This window comes from Bombina bombina, chromosome 9, assembly GCF_027579735.1.
Source record: "Bombina bombina isolate aBomBom1 chromosome 9, aBomBom1.pri, whole genome shotgun sequence".
NCBI lineage: Eukaryota > Metazoa > Chordata > Amphibia > Anura > Bombinatoridae > Bombina > Bombina bombina.
This window is the reverse complement of record NC_069507.1, coordinates 260979775-261001332: the sequence shown is the minus strand read 5'-3', so window position 1 is coordinate 261001332 and position 21558 is coordinate 260979775. Positions and strand designations below refer to the sequence as shown.

General features: G+C 34.7%; 1 protein-coding gene across 1 annotated transcript in view; it reads right to left on the bottom strand.

The window, feature by feature from the left end:
* Nucleotides 1-21558, bottom strand: part of KEL (Kell metallo-endopeptidase (Kell blood group)) — a 74608-nt gene that overhangs the window by 4444 nt on the left and 48606 nt on the right. Inside the window, exons 11-13 of the mRNA XM_053691816.1 lie at nucleotides 8395-8462; nucleotides 5955-6121; nucleotides 4505-4600 (exon numbers count right to left, since the gene is read on the bottom strand). Coding sequence (XP_053547791.1) covers nucleotides 4505-4600; nucleotides 5955-6121; nucleotides 8395-8462 — 331 coding nt within the window. The remainder of the gene's footprint in view (nucleotides 1-4504; nucleotides 4601-5954; nucleotides 6122-8394; nucleotides 8463-21558) is intronic.

Below are 21558 nucleotides of genomic sequence, written 5' to 3'. Positions count from 1 at the left end.
GAAACCTGGAAACAATGGGGCAGAATCTGCTGAAACAAAACCTGCAAAAAAGCAGTGTTCAGCTCCTAACGCAGCCCCATTGTTTCCTATGGGGAAAGAAAATTTACGTCTGCACCTAACACCCTAACATGAACCCCGAGTCTAAACACCCTGAATCTTACACTTATTAACCCCTAATCTGCTGCCCCCGACATCGCCAACACCTACATTATATTATTAACCCCTAATCTGCCGCTCCGGACACCGCCGCAACCTACATTATCCCTATGAACCCCTAATCTGCTGTCCCTAACATCGCTGACTCCTATAATAAACCCCTCTTCTGCCTCCCCCCAATGACGCCACCACCTACCTACACTTATTAACCCTTAATCTGCCGACCGGACATCGCCACCACTATAATAAATGTATTAACCCCTAAACCGCCGCACTCCCGCCTCGCAAACACTATAATAAATTTTATTAACCCCTAATCTGCTGCCTCCAACGTCGCAGCTACTATAATAAAGTTATTAACCCGTAAACCTAAGTCTAACCCTAACACCCCCCTAAGTTAAATATAATTTAAATAAAACAAACTAAAATTATTATCATTAAATAAATTAATCCTATTTAAAACTAAATACTTACCTATAAAATAAACCCTAATATAGCTACAATATAACTAATAGTTACATTGTAGTTATTTTAGGATTTATATTTATTTTACAGGCAACTTTGTATTTATTTTAGCTAGGTACAATAGCTATTAAATAGTTAATAACTATTCAATAGCTACCTAGTTAAAATAATTACAAAATTAACTGTAAAATAAATCCTAACCTAAGTTACAAATACACCTAACACTACACTATCAATAAATTAATTAAATAAATTAACTACTATTATCTAAACTAAAATACAATTCAATAAACTAAACTATAGTACAAAAACAAACAAACACTAAATTACAAAAAATAAAAAAATCTTACAAGAATTTTAATCTAATTACACCTAATCTAAGCCACCTAATAAAATAAAAAAGCCCCCAAAATAATAAAATTCCCTACCCTATACTAAATTACAAAGTAATCAGCTCTTTTACCAGCCCTTAAAAGGGCTTTTTGTGGGGCATTGCCCCATAGTAATCAGCTCTTTTACCTGTAAAAAAAAATACAATCCCCCCCCAACATTACAACCCACCACCCACGCACCCCTACTTTAAAACCCACCCGATCCCCCCTTAAAAAAACCTAACACTACCCCCCTGAAGATCACCCTACCTTGAGTCGTCTTCAGCCAGCCAGCCACCGATGGGACAGAAGAGGACATCCGGAGTGGCAGAAGTCTTCATCCAATCGGGGCAGAAGAGGTCCTCCAAGCAGCAGATGTCTTCATCCAAGCGGCATCTTCTATCTTCAATCAACCGGAGCGGAGCCATCTTGAATCCAGCTGACGCGGAGCCATCCTCTTCTTCCGATGTCCTAAGGCCGAATGAAGGTTCCTTTAAATGACGTCCCTCGAATTCTGATTGGCTGATAGGATTCTATCAGCCAATCAGAATTAAGGTAGGAAAAATCTGATTGGTTGATTTAATCAGCCAATCGGATTGAAGTTCAATCTCCGAATGGCTGATTGGATGAGCCAATAGAATTGACCTCGCATTCTATTGGCTCATCCAATCAGTTAATCTGATTGAACTTCAATCCAATTGGCTGATTGAATCAACCAATTCGATTTTTCCTACCTTAATTCCGATTGGCTGATAGAATCCTATCAGCCAATCGGAATTTGAGGGACGCCATCTTGGATGACATCATTTAAAGGAACCTTCATTTGGCCTTAGGACATCGGAAGAAGAGGATGGCTCCGCGTCGGCTGGATTCAAGATGGCACCGCTCCGCTCCGGTTGATTGAAGATAGTAGATGCCGCTTGGATGAAGACATCTGCCACTTGGAGGACCTCTTCTGCCCCGATCGGATGAAGACTTCTGCTGCTCCGGATGTCCTCTTCTGTCCCATCGGTGGCTGGCTGGCTGAAGATGACTCAAGGTAGGGTGATCTTCAGAAGGGTAGTGTTAGGTTTTTTTAAGGGGGGATCGGGTGGGTTTTAAAGTAGGGGTGTGTGGGTGGTGGGTTGTAATGTTGGGGGGGGATTGTATTTTTTTTACAGGTAAAAGAGCCCCACAAAAAGCCCTTTTAAGGGCTGGTAAAAGAGCTGATTACTTTGTAATTTAGTATAGGGTAGGGAATTTTATTATTTTGGGGGGCTTTTTTATTTTATTAGGGGGCTTAGATTAGGTGTAATTAGATTAAAATTCTTGTAAGATTTTTTTATTTTTTGTAATTTAGTGTTTGTTTTTGTACTATAGTTTAGTTTATTGAATTGTATTTTAGTTTAGATAATAGTAGTTAATTTATTTAATTAATTTATTGATAGTGTAGTGTTAGGTGTATTTGTAACTTAGGTTAGGATTTATTTTACAGGTAATTTTGTAATTATTTTAACTAGGTAGCTATTAAATAGTTAATAACTATTTAATAGCTATTGTACCTAGTTAAAATAAATACAAAGTGTCCTGTAAAATAAATATAAATCCTAAAATAGCTACAATGTAACTATTAGTTATATTGTAGCTATATTAGGGTTTATTTTATAGGTAAGTATTTAGTTTTAAATAGGAATAATTTAGTTAATGATAGTAAATTTATTTAGTTTTATTTAAATTATATTTAAGTTAGGGGGTGTTAGGGTTAGGGTTAGACTTAGGTTTAGGGGTTAATAACTTTATTATAGTAGCGGCGACGTTGGGGGCGGGAGATTAGGGGTTAATAATTGTAGGTAGGTGACGGCGACGTTGGGGGGGGGAGATTAGGGGTTAATAACATTTATTATAGTATTGCGAGGCGGGAGTGCGGCAGTTTAGGGGTTAATACATTTATTATAGTGGCGGCGATGTCCGGTCGGCAGATTAAAGGTTAATAAGTGTAGGTAGGTGGCGGCGAGGTTGGGGGGGCAGATTAGGGGGTAATAAATATAATATAGGTGTCAGCGATGTTAGGGGCAGCAGATTAGGGGTTGATAGGGATAATGTAGCTGGCGGCGATGTCCAGTCGGAAGATTAGGGGTTAAAACATTTTATTATAGGGTTTGCGATGTGGGGGGCCTCGGTTTAGGGGTTCATAGGTAGTTTATGGGTGTTAGTGTACTTTATAGCACAGTAGTTAAGAGCTTTATGTTCCGGCGTTAGCCCATAAAACTCTTAACTACTGACATTTTTTTGCTTTTGGAGTCTTGGCGGTAGAGGCTCTACCGCTCACTTCTTCCAAGACTTATAATACTGGCGTTAGGCAAATCCCATAAAAAAGATAGGATACGCAATTGACGTAAGGGTATTTGCGGTAGCCTCGAGTCGCAGAGAAATGTGAGTGGTAGACCCTTTCCTGCCTGACTCTAAATACCAGCGGGCGTTAAAAAGCAGCGTTAGGACCCCTTAACGCTGCTTTTTAAGGCTAACGCAGAACTCTAAATCTAGGCGATAGATAATCTCTTTATTACCCATTCCCCAGTTTTGCATAATCAACACTGTTATGCTCATACACATTTTACCTCTGTGATTTCCTTGTATCTAAGCCTCTGCAGACTTCCCCCTTATCTCAGTCCTTTGGACAGACTCACATTTTAGCCAATCAGTGCTGATAATTCCACTGGAGTGAGCACAATATTATCTGCATGGCACACGTGAACTAGCACTGTAAACAAACTGTCAAAATCACTGAGATAAGGGTTTATAAATTAAATATGAGCCTACCTATGTTTATCTTTCAACAAAGAATACCAAGAGAACAAAGCAAATGTGGTGATAAAAGTAAATTGGACAGTTGTGTAATATTGAATGCCCTATCTGAATCATGAAAGTTAACATTTTGACTAGACTGTCCCTTTAACCTTATTCTTAACACTTAACCTATCCCTAACCATACCCATAAACCCCAGCCCCACCACTTACTGTAACCCTTACTATAACACTTGTCGTAGCTTTACCCTATAGCTAACTGTAGGCCATAGCCCTTACCATAACTCTAACAATAACAACTGTGTAATGTAAAATGTAATTCTGCCAGTGACAATCTTACTGGTTCATTTGATGGGGCAGATAGATCTCTGTATACGTGGGATCTTTCCAACAACTCTCCAACTGTAAGATTGTTGTCCATGATCTTTCAGCAGGGAAAATCAGTTTCAATATGGCTAAGACTAAAATTAATAATGACTAATTTACATTTGAATCATCTTCTTATGCCTTCCCCCAACCTACCTTATAGCCCTTATTAACACCTTGTGTTACCATCCTCATGACGTCTACTCATTTTGTTCACCACCATTTCCACTCCTGCCCCTCACACCCCTGTTAGTTCTAGTCTTTTACTGAGTTTCATTGGTTTACTAACGTCATTATATACAAATGAGGCTGCTTACTATGGCAGAACATCAAGGTTTTGGGGCAGGAAGGATAATTGTTACCTGGCCATAGCTGATGTAGAAGAGTTCCTTGGTTGTGAGTGCTACATCAGGTAATGAAGTCTCCGGATGATGCTTCAGAATCCAGCTTTCATACGCCTGATATAAATCATACATTTTACTTAGACATTATCATGATGACGTTGTCGACCATTGACATTTTACTACAGGTCTCACTACATTGCTACATTGCAAGAGGCAAAGTCCATGCCATAAGTGGGAGATATATAACTCAGGTTGTTGTGTGTATACAATAATTATTATTAAGAGTGCATCTGAAATAAACAGCTGTGTAGATCTCAATAATCTAGGGATGAGCTTCTCCAGCTTTTATTCTATTTAATTTTTAGAATATTTAAAGAAAGAGTTAAGTAAAACATATAATACTCAATTATAGTGGAATCAATCACAGTCCTTTAGAAAAAGGTTTTCAAAGAACTAATCTACAAAAATAGACTTCAATTGTGAATTTTGCAGAATAATACTTTGATAAACTTTTCTTAAGAATTGTAATCAACCTCATAATTAGTTATTACATTTTTACTCTGAAGATCAAGTAACAAGCTTCTAAACTATCCTTCTGGAAATTACTGAAAGATGCTTTTGCTGAATATGTTAGTAAATTGTAGCAAAATGATCAAAGCATTTAAGGAACTGATTGGTTGTTATGATAACAAAAATGTTGACTGACTGATACCTGGATATCTAATGCTTACAGGTAGACAGGAACAACTCCTATATAGGTGGTTTATTCAGCACAGGGATATTCTTTAAAACTCAGTGCTCTGTGATCCCTTCTGAAACATTCTCTTTTACATGGAATAATATCTGAGTGTCAGCTCCTGTTAAGCATTTCTGTATGTTCAGTTCTTATGATAATAAACTTAATCATAATCAGTAAAGTGGGACAATATGATTTTTATCTGGATGAGGTTTGTTAGACATGACTGTAAGAGCAAACTAAATATTGTACAGATATGAACCTTATTAGCAACTAGATATGTGAATTCTAATACAGACGAATGTAAAAAAAACAATCCAGAAACAATCAGCTAGCAATTAAAACAAATGCAGGCAAGAGAAAAATGTACACTATTCAATGTACTTGTCCAGGTCCTATGTCAGCCAATACATAGTCAAGCTTTACTTTTGTTCTTGATTCCATTAAAAAAATAATTTAAAAAATATATATATTTGTGTCCTGCTGCTGGCTTTTACCATTAGGAACTAGTAGATTTTCTTTAACTAACAGATTCTGAACAACCCCATGAACAACTATCAGATGAAAATATTTTTATTTATTTATTTTATGGGAAATGATACATCAGTAAATATATTTTTTTGTCTGAGCGCATGTCTAGTAACAAATATTTCACTACCTTGAGCCTTCATGGACCTGTTTGGTTGTCTCTAAAATATTCAAAGATGTCAGTAGATAGGAAACTGATCTCACCTTTTGTGCAATATATAGTCCTCCACTGTCTGCCATGTTTTCAAGCAATCTGAGGGAATTGTTCATCATTATGTTGTTCTCCAAGACCAAGAGGGTATCATAATGATCCTGCAGACATTGCATCTCCTCAGGATTTCCCTCAGTTTCACCCCATAGAATGGAAAGAACTGCACAAGCAGAAGAGGTACAAAGCAATGCATTTATCAGACATATAGCAGTTAGCATTATGGGTCTAGCTTTACTATTACATTGTAAAAGGAGCTTAACGTAATTGTCATAATATGTACTTCCCATTGATGTAGTTGTTAAAGGATGCTGTTGTTATGGAGACTTGAGTCTTATTTGTTTTACTGATACCCTTCTCCAAAAGTATTCTTGTCATATTGCCCATTATGATACATTTTTTTGTATCAACAAAGGTTATGATAGATTGACATTAGATAAAGCTAAAACAAGGGCACTCAAGATAGATAGAAAAGTTCTCTTACAGGGTGGTAATAACTATATAAATGGAAATATAGAGGAGTCCACCCAAGGAAATGATCAAGTAAGGTTTATTACAACCTATAACTAGGGGGCTAGTGTAATAGGAAAAGTTTTTAATAAACACTGGGGCCTCTTGAAAGCAGACCCTCTACTTAGTAAAATTATTGGAGATAAACCGATTATTACTTTTAAAAATGTAAAGAATTTCTTAGCGCCAAGTAAAATTAAGAAAGAAGCATCTTATTATTAGGATTAGCGCAGCTCCCCAGCAAGCTATAGGTTAGCATCCTACATGTGACACTGCAGCAAAATAACATTTAAATAATGTAAATATTAATGAAAATTCAGTATTCAGTTAGACAAATTTTTCAGAATATTCACTTTGAATGATTTGTCTGAAACAAATCATTCAGTGCAAACGCAAGTCTATTATAATTGTCTCACCTTCTCATAAAGAATATTAGTGAACTCCCCTTAACGCCTTTCAAACCATCACTGAGAGGCCTATAATACTAAGGAGACATATTATAGGATCTTACCAGAGCAAATAGCTTTAGAGAATCGAGCCCTAGGTCTTTGTGACAATATTGCATAAGAGGTTGCTAAACTGAGACAGATGCGATACATTATAGTAGGGAGACTAGAGGGGACACAAACATTTATTTTATTTATATTACTATCATTTCCCCATAAGTAGTTACTAAACATCTGATGAGCAAAAACTCTCTAGTGTTGCAAAATTAACTAAGTCAGCACTGAGAGGTCCCTAGATGAAAATTTGGTAGCAAATTTTAGCTTTAGGGTTATTTATCTCACTATTCAGGGTTCTGGGCATGAAATAGAGAGTCTTGATAAAGCCGTGGTAAATGGCGAAATGCGTTGATGGTGTTATTCAAGCTTGCTGAAATCCAAGTAATTAAATCTACTCAAAGGATTGAGATAGATTAAAAAGAGACTTTTTCCTCTCTAACGGAATACAAAAGAACTCTGCGCAGAGTGAATGTAACGGAACTACTTTCCATAAGTAGTATGCACAGTCAACCCGGAAGTGTCAACAGAGTGGAGCTACAGAGACACCTGTGCCTGGCTAAGAGAACAGCTAACTCCCAGGATTGGAGTAAGGTAGGCACTTAGAGGTGTAGTAGCCCGCCCTAGTGTGGCAAATTGTTTAGAATTGTTTGGAGTGGTTAACTGAAACGTTAACTGAGAAGTTAACTTTTTATAAGTCCCAATGGAAACATCGAATTAAACATCATGTAACTGGGTAATTAGACACAAGTTGCCTAATAGCAAGCTATGATTTTTCACGCCAATCCTAAGAACAAAATTTCCACCATATCAACAAGCTACTAAAAAATAAATATAATAAGAACGGTGTAAGCAGTCTACAAGTAAACAGTCTACAAATAAGAAAACTGTTCTCCCCAAACCCCAAGTAAAGAAACCATGTGTAGTATTTGGGAGATTTAAGGTGGATATAGATGTGCATCTATTTAAGGAGGAATTTATGATTTTTATATACCATATCTGTTTCTAATATCAAAGTACCTTTTAGAATTTTAAATATATATGACCGGTCATATCCTATAAATTGTTGTAGAATTGTATCACAGTATTTTATATGTATGAATGTACATCTCAGCAATAAGTGACCTAAAAAAAGAAGCTTTTTCTGTTGACTATATTGCGACATTTTATAAACAATAAACACTAATATTTTTATATAAATAAGTTGCAACATAGTTTGTTCTGAATAGTAATTCTTATTAAGAATTTTTAACCATATACACTCAACTAACCCCTTAGCTTCTGTAGCGCACATACACACCTTTCTTTTTCACATGAAATAGAGACCCCCTACATTACAATCTAATGCTAAAAATATACCTCAATACATTTCTCCTTTATAGGGCTCAGTTCTATATTCCAACCACTCAATACACAACATCCTTACCATAGTCGTGCAGTGAATGGATTAACTCATGTGCCATAATGAAACCAAGACCTCCGAAATTCACAGCACTATTGAAATAAAATAGGAGTCACAGATAGAGATAAATAGAAATAAATGTGCTGCTTTATATTTTTGTTGTCATCAACAAATGCACGTCTTATTTATAAATGTTTCATTAGTTCTGCGTCTCACATACACCTATATTACGAGTTGTGCGTTACGGTTTTAAGGCTGAAAAAATGGCAAGTTCAGCGTAAAAACAGTTACGCAGCCATTAGGAGTTGTGTCGGTATAGCTATACTGCAAGCACTTTAGCCTGTAACGCAACATCAATCTGACATTTTTGTGTGCAGATATTACAGGTTGTGCGGTGAGGCTAAAATGCTTGCGTTACAGCCTATACGGACACGATCCATATGGTCATCTAAGACCAGTAGTTATGGATTTTGTATAACAAAAATGTTTCACAAAACTCAGAACTTAAGTGTTACAAAGTACACTAACACCCATAAACTACCTATTAACCCCTAAACCGAGGCCCTCCCACATCGCAAACTCTTTTCAAAACTTATTAACCCCTAATTTGCCTCCCGCCCACATCCTCACCACTATAATAACTTTTTTAACCCCTATTTTGCCACTCCCCAACAACGCTACCACTAACTAAACCTTTTAACCCCTAAACTGCCAGCCAACCACATTGGCACTACTAAATAAACCTATTAACCCCTAAACCACCAGCCCCCCACATCGACACTAATAAATTAAACTATTAACCTCTAAACCTATCAGACCCTAACTTTAAATTAAAATTAAAATGTCCTTATCTTAAAATAAATAAAAACTTACCCGTGAAATTTAAAAAACCTAAGTTTAAACTATAAATTCACCTAACATAACTATTATACTAAACTATTATACTAAAATTAAAGTAACCAATTAAAAAATACTAAATTACACATTAAAAAAACCTAACACTACTAAAAAAATTTAGTCTAAAATTAAAAAAAATAAAAAATACTAAATTACGAAAAATAACAAACAAAATTATAAATAATTAAAACAATTACACCTAATCTAAAAGGCCTATAAAAATACCCCCCAAATAAAAACACCTCCTAGCCTACAATAAAATACCAATAGCCCTTAAAAGGGCCTTTTGTAGGGCATTGCCCTAAATAAATCAGCTCTTTTATCTGAAAAAAATACAAAGACCCCCCAACAGTAAAACCCCCACCCAACCAACCCCAAAATAAAAAACCTAACTGTAACAAAAGCCTAAGTATACCCATTGCCCTGAAAAGGGCATTTGTATGGGCATTGCCCTTAAAAGGGCATTCAGATCTTTTACATTGCCCGGAAAGATTTAAAAAAAAACTAACACTAACCCCTGAAGATTTACTCACAGTTTCTGAAGTCCGGACATCCATCCTCATCCAGGCGGCGAGAAGTCTTCATCCAGGTGGCGAGAAGTCTTTATCCCGGCAGCGCAGAGCGGATCCATCCTTGAAGACATCCGGCGCCGAAGCGTCCTCCTTTTCAAAATAGCGTCCCTTGCATTCCTATTGGCTGATTTAATTCTTGAAATGCAAATAGGAATGAAAGGAACGCCATTTTTAAAAGGCACCCTTGCATTGAAGATCCAGTGTACGGCGGTGACCGTATGAAGAGGATGCTCCGCGCTGGATATCATCAAGGACGGATCTGCTCTGCGCCACCGGGATGAAGATAGAAAACTCCGCCTGGATGAAGCCTTCTTGCCGCCTGGATGAGGATGGATGTCTGGACTTCAGAAACTGTGAGTGGATCTTCGGGGGTTAGTGTTTTGGGGGAGTTGGTTGGGTGGTGGGTTTTACTGTTGTGGGGTCTTTGTATTTTTTTACAGGTAAAAGAGCTGATTTCTTTAGGGCAATGCCCTACAAAAGGCCCTTTTAAGGGCTATTGGTAGTTTATTGTAGGCTAGGGGGTGTTTTTATTTGGGGGGGGGGGTTATTTTTATAGGGCTATTAGATTAGGTGTAATTGTTTTTATTTTAGATAATTTCGTTTGTTATTTTTCGTAATTTAGTGTTTTCAATTTTTCGTAATTTAGTATTTTTTATTTTTGTAATTTTAGACTTAATTTTTTTTAGTAGTGTTAGGTTTTTTTAATGTGTAATTTAGTTTTTTTTAATTAGTAGTTAATTTAATTTTAGTATAATAGTTTAGTTTAATAGTTATGTTAGGTCCATTTATAGTTTAAACTTAGGTTTTTTTAATTTGACCGGTTAGGTTTTAATTATTTTAAGATAGGGATATTGTAATTTTAATATAAAGTTAGGAGGTTGTTAGGTTTAAGGGTTAATAGTTTATTCACTGGTAATGTTGGAGGCCAGAGGTTTAGGGGTTACAAAATGTATTATAGTGGCAGAGTTGTCGGGAAGCAGCGGAATAGTGGTTAATAACTTTTATAAGTGGCAGGGATGTCAGAGAGCGGCGGAATAGGGGTTAATAACTTTTATTAGTGTCTGCGGGGGCGGCAGATTAGGGGTGTTTAGAATTGGGTTTTATATTAGGGTGTTAAGTTTAAACATAACTTTCTTTCCCCATAGACATCAATGGGGTTGCGTTACGGAGATTTTCATTCCACACTTCAGGTGTTATTTGTTTTCTAACACCTTCTCCCCATTGATGTCTATGGGGGAAAGCGTGTACGAGCATGTCAAAGCAGCCCTTGGCTTTTTGTGCGGTATGGAACTTATCGCCACCATATTGCAGGCACAAGGAGGCTTTTCAGAAACTCGTAATGGAGTGCTATGGGGGGGTGAAATAACGCAACTTTTGTTGCATTCGTTTCACACCCTCTATAGTGCAAAACTCGTAATCTAGGCAATTGTAAACAATGCTAAATATGTAAATATGTTTCCAATTGCTAGAAGATGGAAACACTTACCTGGATACAGTATATCTACAGTGCTTGCTACTAAAATATCTTAACAAAACAGTGTATCCCATGCTACATAAAACACCAAATGTTACAAGGATGTTGACAGTAAATACTGTATTTGCTAATTTTCTTTCATACAACAGTGCTGCATAGTTAACTGCATAAAAGAGTCAGGATGTAAAAGTTCTGCCACTACTTCAAGCGGTATAGAAAGTAGCAATACACAAAAAAAGTCTTATGAATTTAAAGTGTAGAATATCAGGTAGCAATAGTAATTGCGATTAAAGTTATCAGCCGGTTAATACCTTTGACAAATCTGGAACTGCGGATAAATTTAATCCTCTATATGGGTAAAGTGTAAGCAAACTCTCAGTGGTGTAGGCACAAGAAGTGAGTTGCCGAGCTTCCCTTCTATGCCGATCCAGGTGTTCCGTTTGAAAAAATGACACCCCCACAGAGTTCGGTGTCTCACACAGACACTTCCTTGGATTGTCCACAACGTGGCAACGCGTTTCAGCTCATACAGAGCCTTTTTCAAGCCAGTGGCAATCCTCTTCCATTTGCCTTTATTTATACCTCCTTTCAACATTTAAAGTGATGGTTCACTAATTTGAAAAAATTACTAATGCAATGCATTTGGATACTTATTTATGTGAGAATCTCTAATTTAGAAAACCACATAATATTATATACAGTAAACCGGATACATTTAATATATTGCATACAATTTAAGAACATTTCAAATATTATATTCAGATAAAAAAAATCATTGTTGCACAACACTACAATGAATGTGCTTATGGGTACCACCTGTTTTCAAAATATGGTATCCAAACATGAAATGTTACATAAGCAAAAAACATATAAAATAAAAATAAAAATAATTAAAACCAATGTAAGAACAAATATGTTCAAATACATAATAATATTTAAGAAAACATGATAAATCAATCTATAAATTAAGGCCATTAGGGGTTAGGGTATCCAAATTAAAAATACACCTCCCCTGCATTTGCAAAAGATATTTTTTAATATCACCTCCTCTACCCCATCACATAGTTTAGTAATACCAATATAGTTAAAATATTTCAAATTGCCCCCATTACATTTAATGAAATGTCTAGTACCCGGTAGTAGGGTATTTAAATTAAAAATCCTTCTAGCCTTTAAGGTTATTACCAAAAAGATCCCTCTCATTGCATTTGTTACTTTAAAGTACAGTAGGGACTAGTATATTTTTAAGGTTGTTTGTTTTCTTGTAAACAAAAAATGGGGAATTGGACAATTATCTTGATTGAGAATATACCAGTGTCTCAGAAATATTTTCTCAACCAATTTGTAGTTGGCATTATATTTAGTTATGATGATATCTTCTTCTTTTAACCATATTTTCCTTTTAATTTAATTAGTTTGTTGCCTGAAATTCTCAAATTTTCCCTTTTTTATATCCTCAATCTATAAATTTGTCTTTTAGAACTTGTGATTGAACCCTAAAATCTTCTCCCTTGCTACAGTTCTTTTTTACTCTTAACGTTTGACCTTTTGGAATATTTACCTTCCACCGAGTGTGATGACAACTGGAGGAGTGTATGAAATTATTACAGTCAACTGGTTTAAAAATGTTTTTTTTTTTCTACTTTCTTGTTTTGTACAAAAATCTGTCATTTGCACCAACAAAAAAATGGAATAAATTTAAAACATATGTAGATACCTCAAGGTTCATACATTCTTTGACATTAAAATGGTATTTTACTTTTTTTTTTCTCTCCCTCTCCCCTACCCCTACGCCCCTGCCCCCTATCTATGTGCTATCTTATAGCTAGCAGGAATGATGTGCTAAAGAGGCCAGATGAGGAAGATTACATTTATTTCCTGGAATATAGGTGGAATAATGTCGCCTAATAAGAGGAAGCTAATAATTAAGCATCTTGCTAAATATAAACCCAATATTGTTCTATTACAGGAAACCCACCTAAAAAATTCGGAAGCACAGAAACTTAAATGTAAATGGGTTGGCCAAGTAGTAGCATCAGATTGTGCCAGGAGGAAAAGGGGGGTTGCTTTTTTAATTCATAAAGATTTAGATTACAGTATCCAAAAAGTAGAAACAGACCCTAATGACAGATGGATAATGCTTTCACTAGAAATTTCTCAGGTTAAATATGTAGTCTGCAATGTCTATGGCCCTAACACTATGGATCAACCTTTTTGGGATAATATTATTGCCAGATTGGCCGTAAAATCCGAACAAAACATTATACTTGCTGGTGATTTTAATCTAACACCCATACCATTATTAGATAGATTTTCACCTAATCAGAGATCAGAAATCTAAGATTTTTTTCCAAATATGTAAATATCTTAAGTTACACAATATATGGCGTATCCATCACCCTGATAAAAAAAGTTATACTTGTGACTCTCTGACCCATAGATCCTTCTCCAGGATTGACTTTTTCTTAGTTTCTGACTCTCTTCTTAGAGACAATACCTGGACAGAGATTAATGAAATTGCTATATCGGACCACGCAATATTATCAATGGCGATTGGTGCTAGATCGAATAAGACAGGTACTGGAAATAATTTTTACTTCCCAAAATATATGATAAATGATAAATCATTTCAAAATTGGAAAAAGAACAAGTGGCGCGAATATAGTCTTAACAACCAAAGTTATGCTAATAACTATGAGGTGTTTTGGGAAGCTGCAAAAGTTTACTTAAGAGGCGAGATAAAGCTTTATATGATTACGGCCCAAAAAAAGTTTAAGGCCTGTGACATCCAAGTGGCAAAAACTATTTCTAGGGCCTAACAGAAATATATAAATAGTCCACTTAGAAAACATTGGGATAAATACAGAATAGCCAGACAAGAAAGAGACTTGTTTCTCTTTTCAAAATCAATAAATGAAGAAGCCAGAATAAATGCTATCTACGGTGGTCGATATGGTAAGTCGGCTAAATATCTTGCTAGATTAGATAGGTCTAGGAAAAAGAATAATCTAATTGAGAATATTATTATGGAAGGCCAGAACTATACCCAAGTTGCCGATATTTCTGAGGTTGTTTTAAATTATTATAAGAGTATATACTCAGCTAAATCAATACATTTAGAATCCAGTGAGATTTTCTGGAATAAGATTAATTGTCCAAAAATATCAATAGAGCAGGCTAACTTAATTAACGTCCCTATTTCCCCAGCTGAAGTCTTGAAGGCTATAGAGGAAGCTAAACTTGGCAAGGCTCCCGGGCCAGATCAACTCCCTGTGGAGTTCTATAGGTTGCTCAAGTCAGAAGTTGTCCTTATTTTGACTTGCTTATTCAACGATTATTTTATTGGGCAAAAATCCATGTCACGCTTTTTCTCGGCATCAACCATAACCCTTATTCTTAAAAAATACAAAAATACAACAGATCCTGGGTCCTACAGATCTATTTCTTTGCTGAATACAGACTATAAACTTCTTACTTCAATAATAGCTAATTGATTAAAAGAACCACTCCAAGAAGTTATTCACCCGGATCAAATGGGGTTTATGATTAATAGGTCTCCCACCAAAAATATCCGAAAAACATATACAGTATAATGCTAGAATATTTTTAGAATAAATTACATAATGGTAACTCTCCACTCAAATATGATCTAGCTTTGGTTATGGTTGATGCCGAGAAGGCCTTCAATTCTATAATCTGGGAACATTTATATAATGCTCTGTCAAATTTTGGTTTCCTCGGGAACCTGATTAACTTTGTTAAGAGTATATACAATTATCCGATCTCTTCTATACTAGTTAATAATATCCAAACATCTTTTTTCAAATTAGAGAAAGGAACACGGCAGGGATGCCCACTTTCTCCCCTTCTTTTTAATATAGCAATCGAGCCTTTGGCAATTTATTTAAGACAGGAACTAGAGGGAATAAATCTGGGCACCCAAAAATGTGTCATCACTTTATGCCGATGACTTACTACTATACTTTAAAAAGACTGATATAAATATTCCAATAGCCTTTAGAGCATTAGATCTTTTCAGCACAATATCAGGATACAAGGTGAACACCATTATATCAGAGATTCTCTGGATACATAGAAATAAGGATAGTTTTATGCAACATAACTTAAAAGAGGTAGAGAGCTTTAAATATCTTGGAATCAAATTACACAGGGATCCGAACGCGTGGTATAAACTCAACTTTACGCCTTTTTTCTCACATATAACATCCAAGTTACAACGCTGGACTCTTTTTCCAATTCCATTATCAGCGAAAGTTATGATGATAAAATCTATTTTGTTTCCTCAGATAACTTATATTATGAACAATCTCCCTTTATTTATTAAGGACAAAGATATTAGAATGTTTAATCAAGCATGTGCCAAATTTTTCTGGAACAAGACCAGGCAGATGATTGCTATAACAAAACTATCTCAATATAAGAAATTTGGTGGTCTAGCATTTCCTGATATAAAGCTATATAATATTGCTATTCTAGCACCCTATGGCGTTGACTGGCTTCTATCCTCTGACCATTTAACCAATATTGGAATAGAAGAGAACCTTATCCATCCATTATCAATTAAAGCAATTCTACACTGTACATATTCACAACTCCCTATTAATGTTAAGTCATTGGTTAGTCTATACAACGTGGTTAAAGCATGGCAACAACTATGTATCCGTCTAAGGATTCATTTTTATATGCCAGCTTTTTTACCAGTTAGAGGAAACCCTGAGTTTTTACCTGGATGTCAGGATAGGACATTCAGGGGATGGGCTGAAAAAGGTCTAACAAAGATAATTCAATTTCTTGATGAGAGGCATAATATGAGAACATTTGAGAGTATCGCAGCAGAATATAACCTTTCTAATAAGTCTTTCTTCGCGTATTTGCAACTATGACATTTCATAAATAAGAAATTACACTTAAAAACTTGGTCGGATTGTTTTGAAATAGTTGGAGATTATATTAACTTATACAGACAAGGAAATCATTCGATTTCATTATTATATAAGATCTTACTGGCAAAACAAGGTCAATTAAATTTGGAACAGTACGTAACTTATTGGTTGAAGTATTTCGAAGAAATCAATTATGAACATATCAGGAAAGGTATTAAATGGCTTATTGAAGCCCCCCTCCATTCCTCCTGGCATGAATCTCACCTAAAACTACTTAATAACACTTACATCTCTCCAAAGAGGTTAGCTATTTGGAAGTTAGATCAACCTGGTCTCTGCTATAAATGCGCTCTACCTGGGGAAGATCTCCTTCATTGTTTCTGGTATTGTCCAAAAATAAATCAACTCTGGTTGAAGGTAAATTTTTGGTTAAGTAAGTGTATTCCAGAGTATTGCTTCTTCTTTGACCCAAGAACTATTTTTTTCTTAAATTTTGATGACCAGAATTCTGATCTGATAAATACTATTATTCTAGTTGTCCGTAATTTGATACTAAGAAATTGGAAACAGAAAAAAACCCCTCTTTGAATGTATTTATAGACGTCTTGAAACAACAGATTATTTTTGAGCAACATAATATTTCAAATATACATAACAAACAAGTACAACGTTTTTTTAATAAATGGATAAATATTATACAATCATTTCCTATCCCTATACAATACATTCTTATGAAATTGTTCCATAAAACGGTATACTTCGAGGGTCTGATATTAATGGAAATATTCCCTGTAACCTGGTATAGAATGTCCTAATTCGGACTGGACTCATATAAAACTTGGGCAATAAAGGACTTAGAAAAGCCATGCCCGGTCATTTGGTATCATACTCCCTTGATATATGAGGTGGGGTCACTGGTGGGCGGGGGGTGAGGCGAGAGTTTACTCTTTTTTTTTCTCTCCTTTTCTTTTCACCTCCTCCTCATCTAAAATTAATATATAATTTGAGTGTATTATGATGAGTATCGTTGGATGTTTTGATTCCACTATATACAATATATATTCTATAAAATGTCAGGATAGGATAATTTTTCTTTTTTTGGGGGTAAACTGATTATAATGAATATATTTATATGTGGAGATACATTTTCTTGTGTTTTAGCATTGTTTCCTTTTTTTTCTCCCTGTCTCCTGACCCTAAAGGTTCAGATGTGAACTATATTTTATGTTATATGATTGTCTATATTAATTTTATCCTGACAAGCAAAATAAAGATTTAAAAGAAAATGGTATTTTACCAAGAAAGCAGTAGAAAGGGAATTACAAATGACTGAGGGCATAGAAAATAGAAATACACTTAAAAATGAGAATGGTTTTATACATTCTACTTTAAAAAGAAAAACATCTTTCTACCCAAAACAGCAAAAGGGCCCTATTATAGAAGCCTTTGAAAAGATAGTTTTAAAAGAAATAAAACAATTATGAGAGAAAAAGATAAATAAGGTTTAATTCAATCTCTCTAAACATCTTGAAAATAATAAAGACATAATTTAAGAATGCAGACAAGGGTGGGGGGAATTGTAATTGTAGATAGGTGTCATTATATACGTATATGTAACACCCTACTAGAAGATACTGTAACTTATAATAAGAGGATAATTAATCCAACCACTATTTAAAAATGGCAATTAAAAATAATTTTAGATAAGTACAAACAAGTAGGAGTTCTAAATTACAAAGAATACCTATTTCTTTTAATAGAGTTCCTGAAAATACCTGTCTTTTACATTCTCCCAAAAATACATAAGTCCATTAGTGATCCATCAGGAAGACCAATAGTTTCTGGCATTAACTTCATAACCTCAATATGTCACAGTATATAGATACATATTTAAAGAAATATGTTATTCAACTTGACTCATATCTAAAAGATTAAATTGAAGTTCTTAAAATTATGGAAAACTTGACTTGGTAAAAAGATATATGGCTATATCAATTGTGATGTAGCCAATGACGGTTTTGAGGCTGTACACACTTTCCTTGAAAAAGATAAAGACATCAGACCTGTCCAAAGAGAATTTTTAATGGAAGGTATCATGTTTATATTAACTCATAATTATTTTTTATTTGAAAATTATTTTTAATTTTGTGGCATATGTGTGGCACAGTTATGGGGAGTAGATTTGCCCCTATTTATGCAAATTTGTTTATGGGTGCTTGGGAATAAATGTCTTGGACCAAAGTAGATGTAGAGGCAAGTCTAGTCCTCTATAAAAGATATATTGACAACATGCTCATTATATGGAAGGGTACTGAGGAATCTTTTTTACATATCTTTAAAATGATAAATTCAAATAATTTAAATATTAGATTTACTAAGGAGACAAGTAAGAATCACTTAATATTTTTAGAGTTAGATATTTTTATAGAAAACAAGCAAGTAGAAAGAAAAACATTTTTTAAACCAGTTGACTGTAATCATTTTATACACTCCTCCAGTTGTCATCAAACTCGGTAGAAGGAAAATATTCTAAAAGGGTAAATGTTAAGAGTAAACAAGAACTTTAGCAAGGAAGAAGATTTTACGGTTCAATCACAAGTTCTAAAAGACAAATTTAGAGATAGAGGATATGAGAAGGGGAAAAAATGAGAATATGAGGCAACAAACTAATGAAATTAAAAGGAAAATAAGGTTAAAAGAAGAAGAGAATGAGATGATCTAAGGATATCATTCATAACTAAATATAATGCCAACTACAAATTGGTTGAGAAAATATTTCTGAGACACTGGTATTTTCTCAAACAAGATAATATAATTGGTGACCGTTTGTCAAATTCCCCATTTTTTGTTTACAAGAAAACAAACAACCTTAAAAATATACTAGTCCCTACTGTACTTAAAAGTAACAAATGCAATAAGAGGGATCTTTTTGGGAATAACCTTAAAGGCTTCTATCCCTGCAATTGCTGTAAAGCTCATAGGCACTCTAAGAAAACCTCTACCTTTAGCTCCACATCAAATGGAACAATGTTCAATATTTATAATGTGATCAGAGGCACTGAGAAGAATGTGATATCTGATCCAGTGTAAATGTGGGAGTCAATATGTGGGTGAATCGGCCAGAACATTTAGAGAAAGAATATGTAAACATATCTGATCTATAGAACATGCTGATGCAGATAGAAATAAGGAACTACCAGGTACTAGACATTTTATTAAATGTAATGGGGCACTTTTAAATATTTTAACTAAAATTGTATTGCTAAACTATGTGATAGGGGTAGAGAAGGATTTTTAATTTAAATACCCTAACTCCTAATGGCCTTAATTTAGAAATGGATTTATCGTGTTTTCTTAAATAATATGATGTATTTGAACATATTTGTTTTTACATTGGTTTTTATTATTTTTACATTAGTTTTAATTGTATTTATTTTATATATTTTTTTGCTTATGTAACATTTCATGTTTGGATACCATATTTTGAAAACAGGTGGTACCCATAAGCACATTTATTATAGTGTTGTGCAACAATGATTTTTTTATATGATTATATTTGAAATGTTCTTATATTGTATGTAGTATATTAAATGTATCCGGTTTACTGTATATAATATTATGTGGTTTTCTAAATTAGAGATTCTCACATAAATAAGTATCCAAATGCATTGCATTAGTAATTTTAAAATTCAAATTAGTGAACCATCACTTTAAATGTTGAAAGGAGGTATAAATAGAGGCAAATGGAAGAGGATTGCCACTGACTTTAAAAGGCTCTGTATGAGCTGAAACGAGTTGCCACTTTTGGACAATCCAAGGAAGTGTCTGTGTGAGACACCGTACTCTGTGGGAGTGTTATTTGTTCAAACGGAACACTGGGATCGGCATAGAAGGGGAGCTTGGCGGCTCACTTCTTGTACTTAAAGGGACAGTCTAGTCAAAATTAAACTTTCATTATTCATATAGGACATGTAATTTTAAGCAACTTTCCAATTTACTTTTAACATCAAATTTGCTTTTTTCTCTTGGTATTCTTAGTTTAAACTAAACCCAGGTAGGCTCATATGCTAATTTCTAAGCCTTTAAGGGCTGCCTCTTATCACATGCTTTTCAAATCTCTTTTCAACACAAAGAGACAGAAAGTACACGTGGGCTATATAGATAACACTGTGTTCTGGCACAGGGGTTATTTAAGATTTAGCACAAAACAATGCTAAATGCAAGACAATAGATAATAAACAGTAACAGTCATGTGATCAGGGGGCTGGAAGAAGGTTCCTAGATACAAGGTAATCACAGAGGTAAAAAGTGTATTAATATAACTGTGTTGGTTATGCAAAACTGGGGAATGGGTAATAAAGGGATTGTCTGTCTTTTAAAACAACAAAAGTTCTATGGTAGACTGTCCCTTTAAGCTTTACCCATATAGAGGATTACAAATATCCAGAGTTCCGGTTTCATCAAAGGTATTAACCGGCTGATAACTTTAACCGCAATTACTAATTGCTACCTGATAAATTTGCCTCTTTGACTTTATTAGACTGTTTGTGTATTGCTCTTTTATGCAGTTAACTGTACAGCGCTCTTTTATGAAAGAAAATTAGGTTTTAAACTATTTGCTTATTTAACTCTGCAGCAAAGAATTCTTATCGGTTTGATGTATTTATGTGTATGGTAAATATATCGCATAAAATAGCATTTATTTTACATAGATGTTGATATTTTGTTTGTTTGTTATACACACATCTTTTATGCAGTAGATCTGGCTTTTTCTAGGCGCCCACAATAGTCTTTGTTTTATTTTAATTATTTTCACACAACATAAAATGATCTCATACATCTGAATTGTGCTTTTTTTATCGAACCACTGGACTTGCATCCCAGCTTCATTCAGCAACAAAGGTAATAATTCTAATTTAACTTTAATCCTAGATTTACTATGGAATTTTTAATTATTTCTCATTTAGAGGTCACATTTTAAATGAGTAATTTTTAGGACAGACAATATGATCACTGGCCAATTTAACCTGCACGCAAACGTCTGCACTCCATTTGTAATCTGGCCCTGTATGTTCTATCTCAATTCTGAAAGAAAAATTGGGTTTCATGTCCCAGGGACAGTAAAGTCAAAATTAAACTTTCATGATTCAGACAGAGCATGCAATTTAACTCTTGTTGGTACTTATTTTATTTAATTTGCTTTGATCTCGGTGTCCTTTTAGAAAATCATACCTAGGTCAGTGCAGAAGCAGCAATGCACTACTTAGAGCTAGCCGGTGATGGCTGCACATATAAGCCTCTTGTCATTGGCTCACTTCATGTGTGCAGTTAGCTCTCAGTA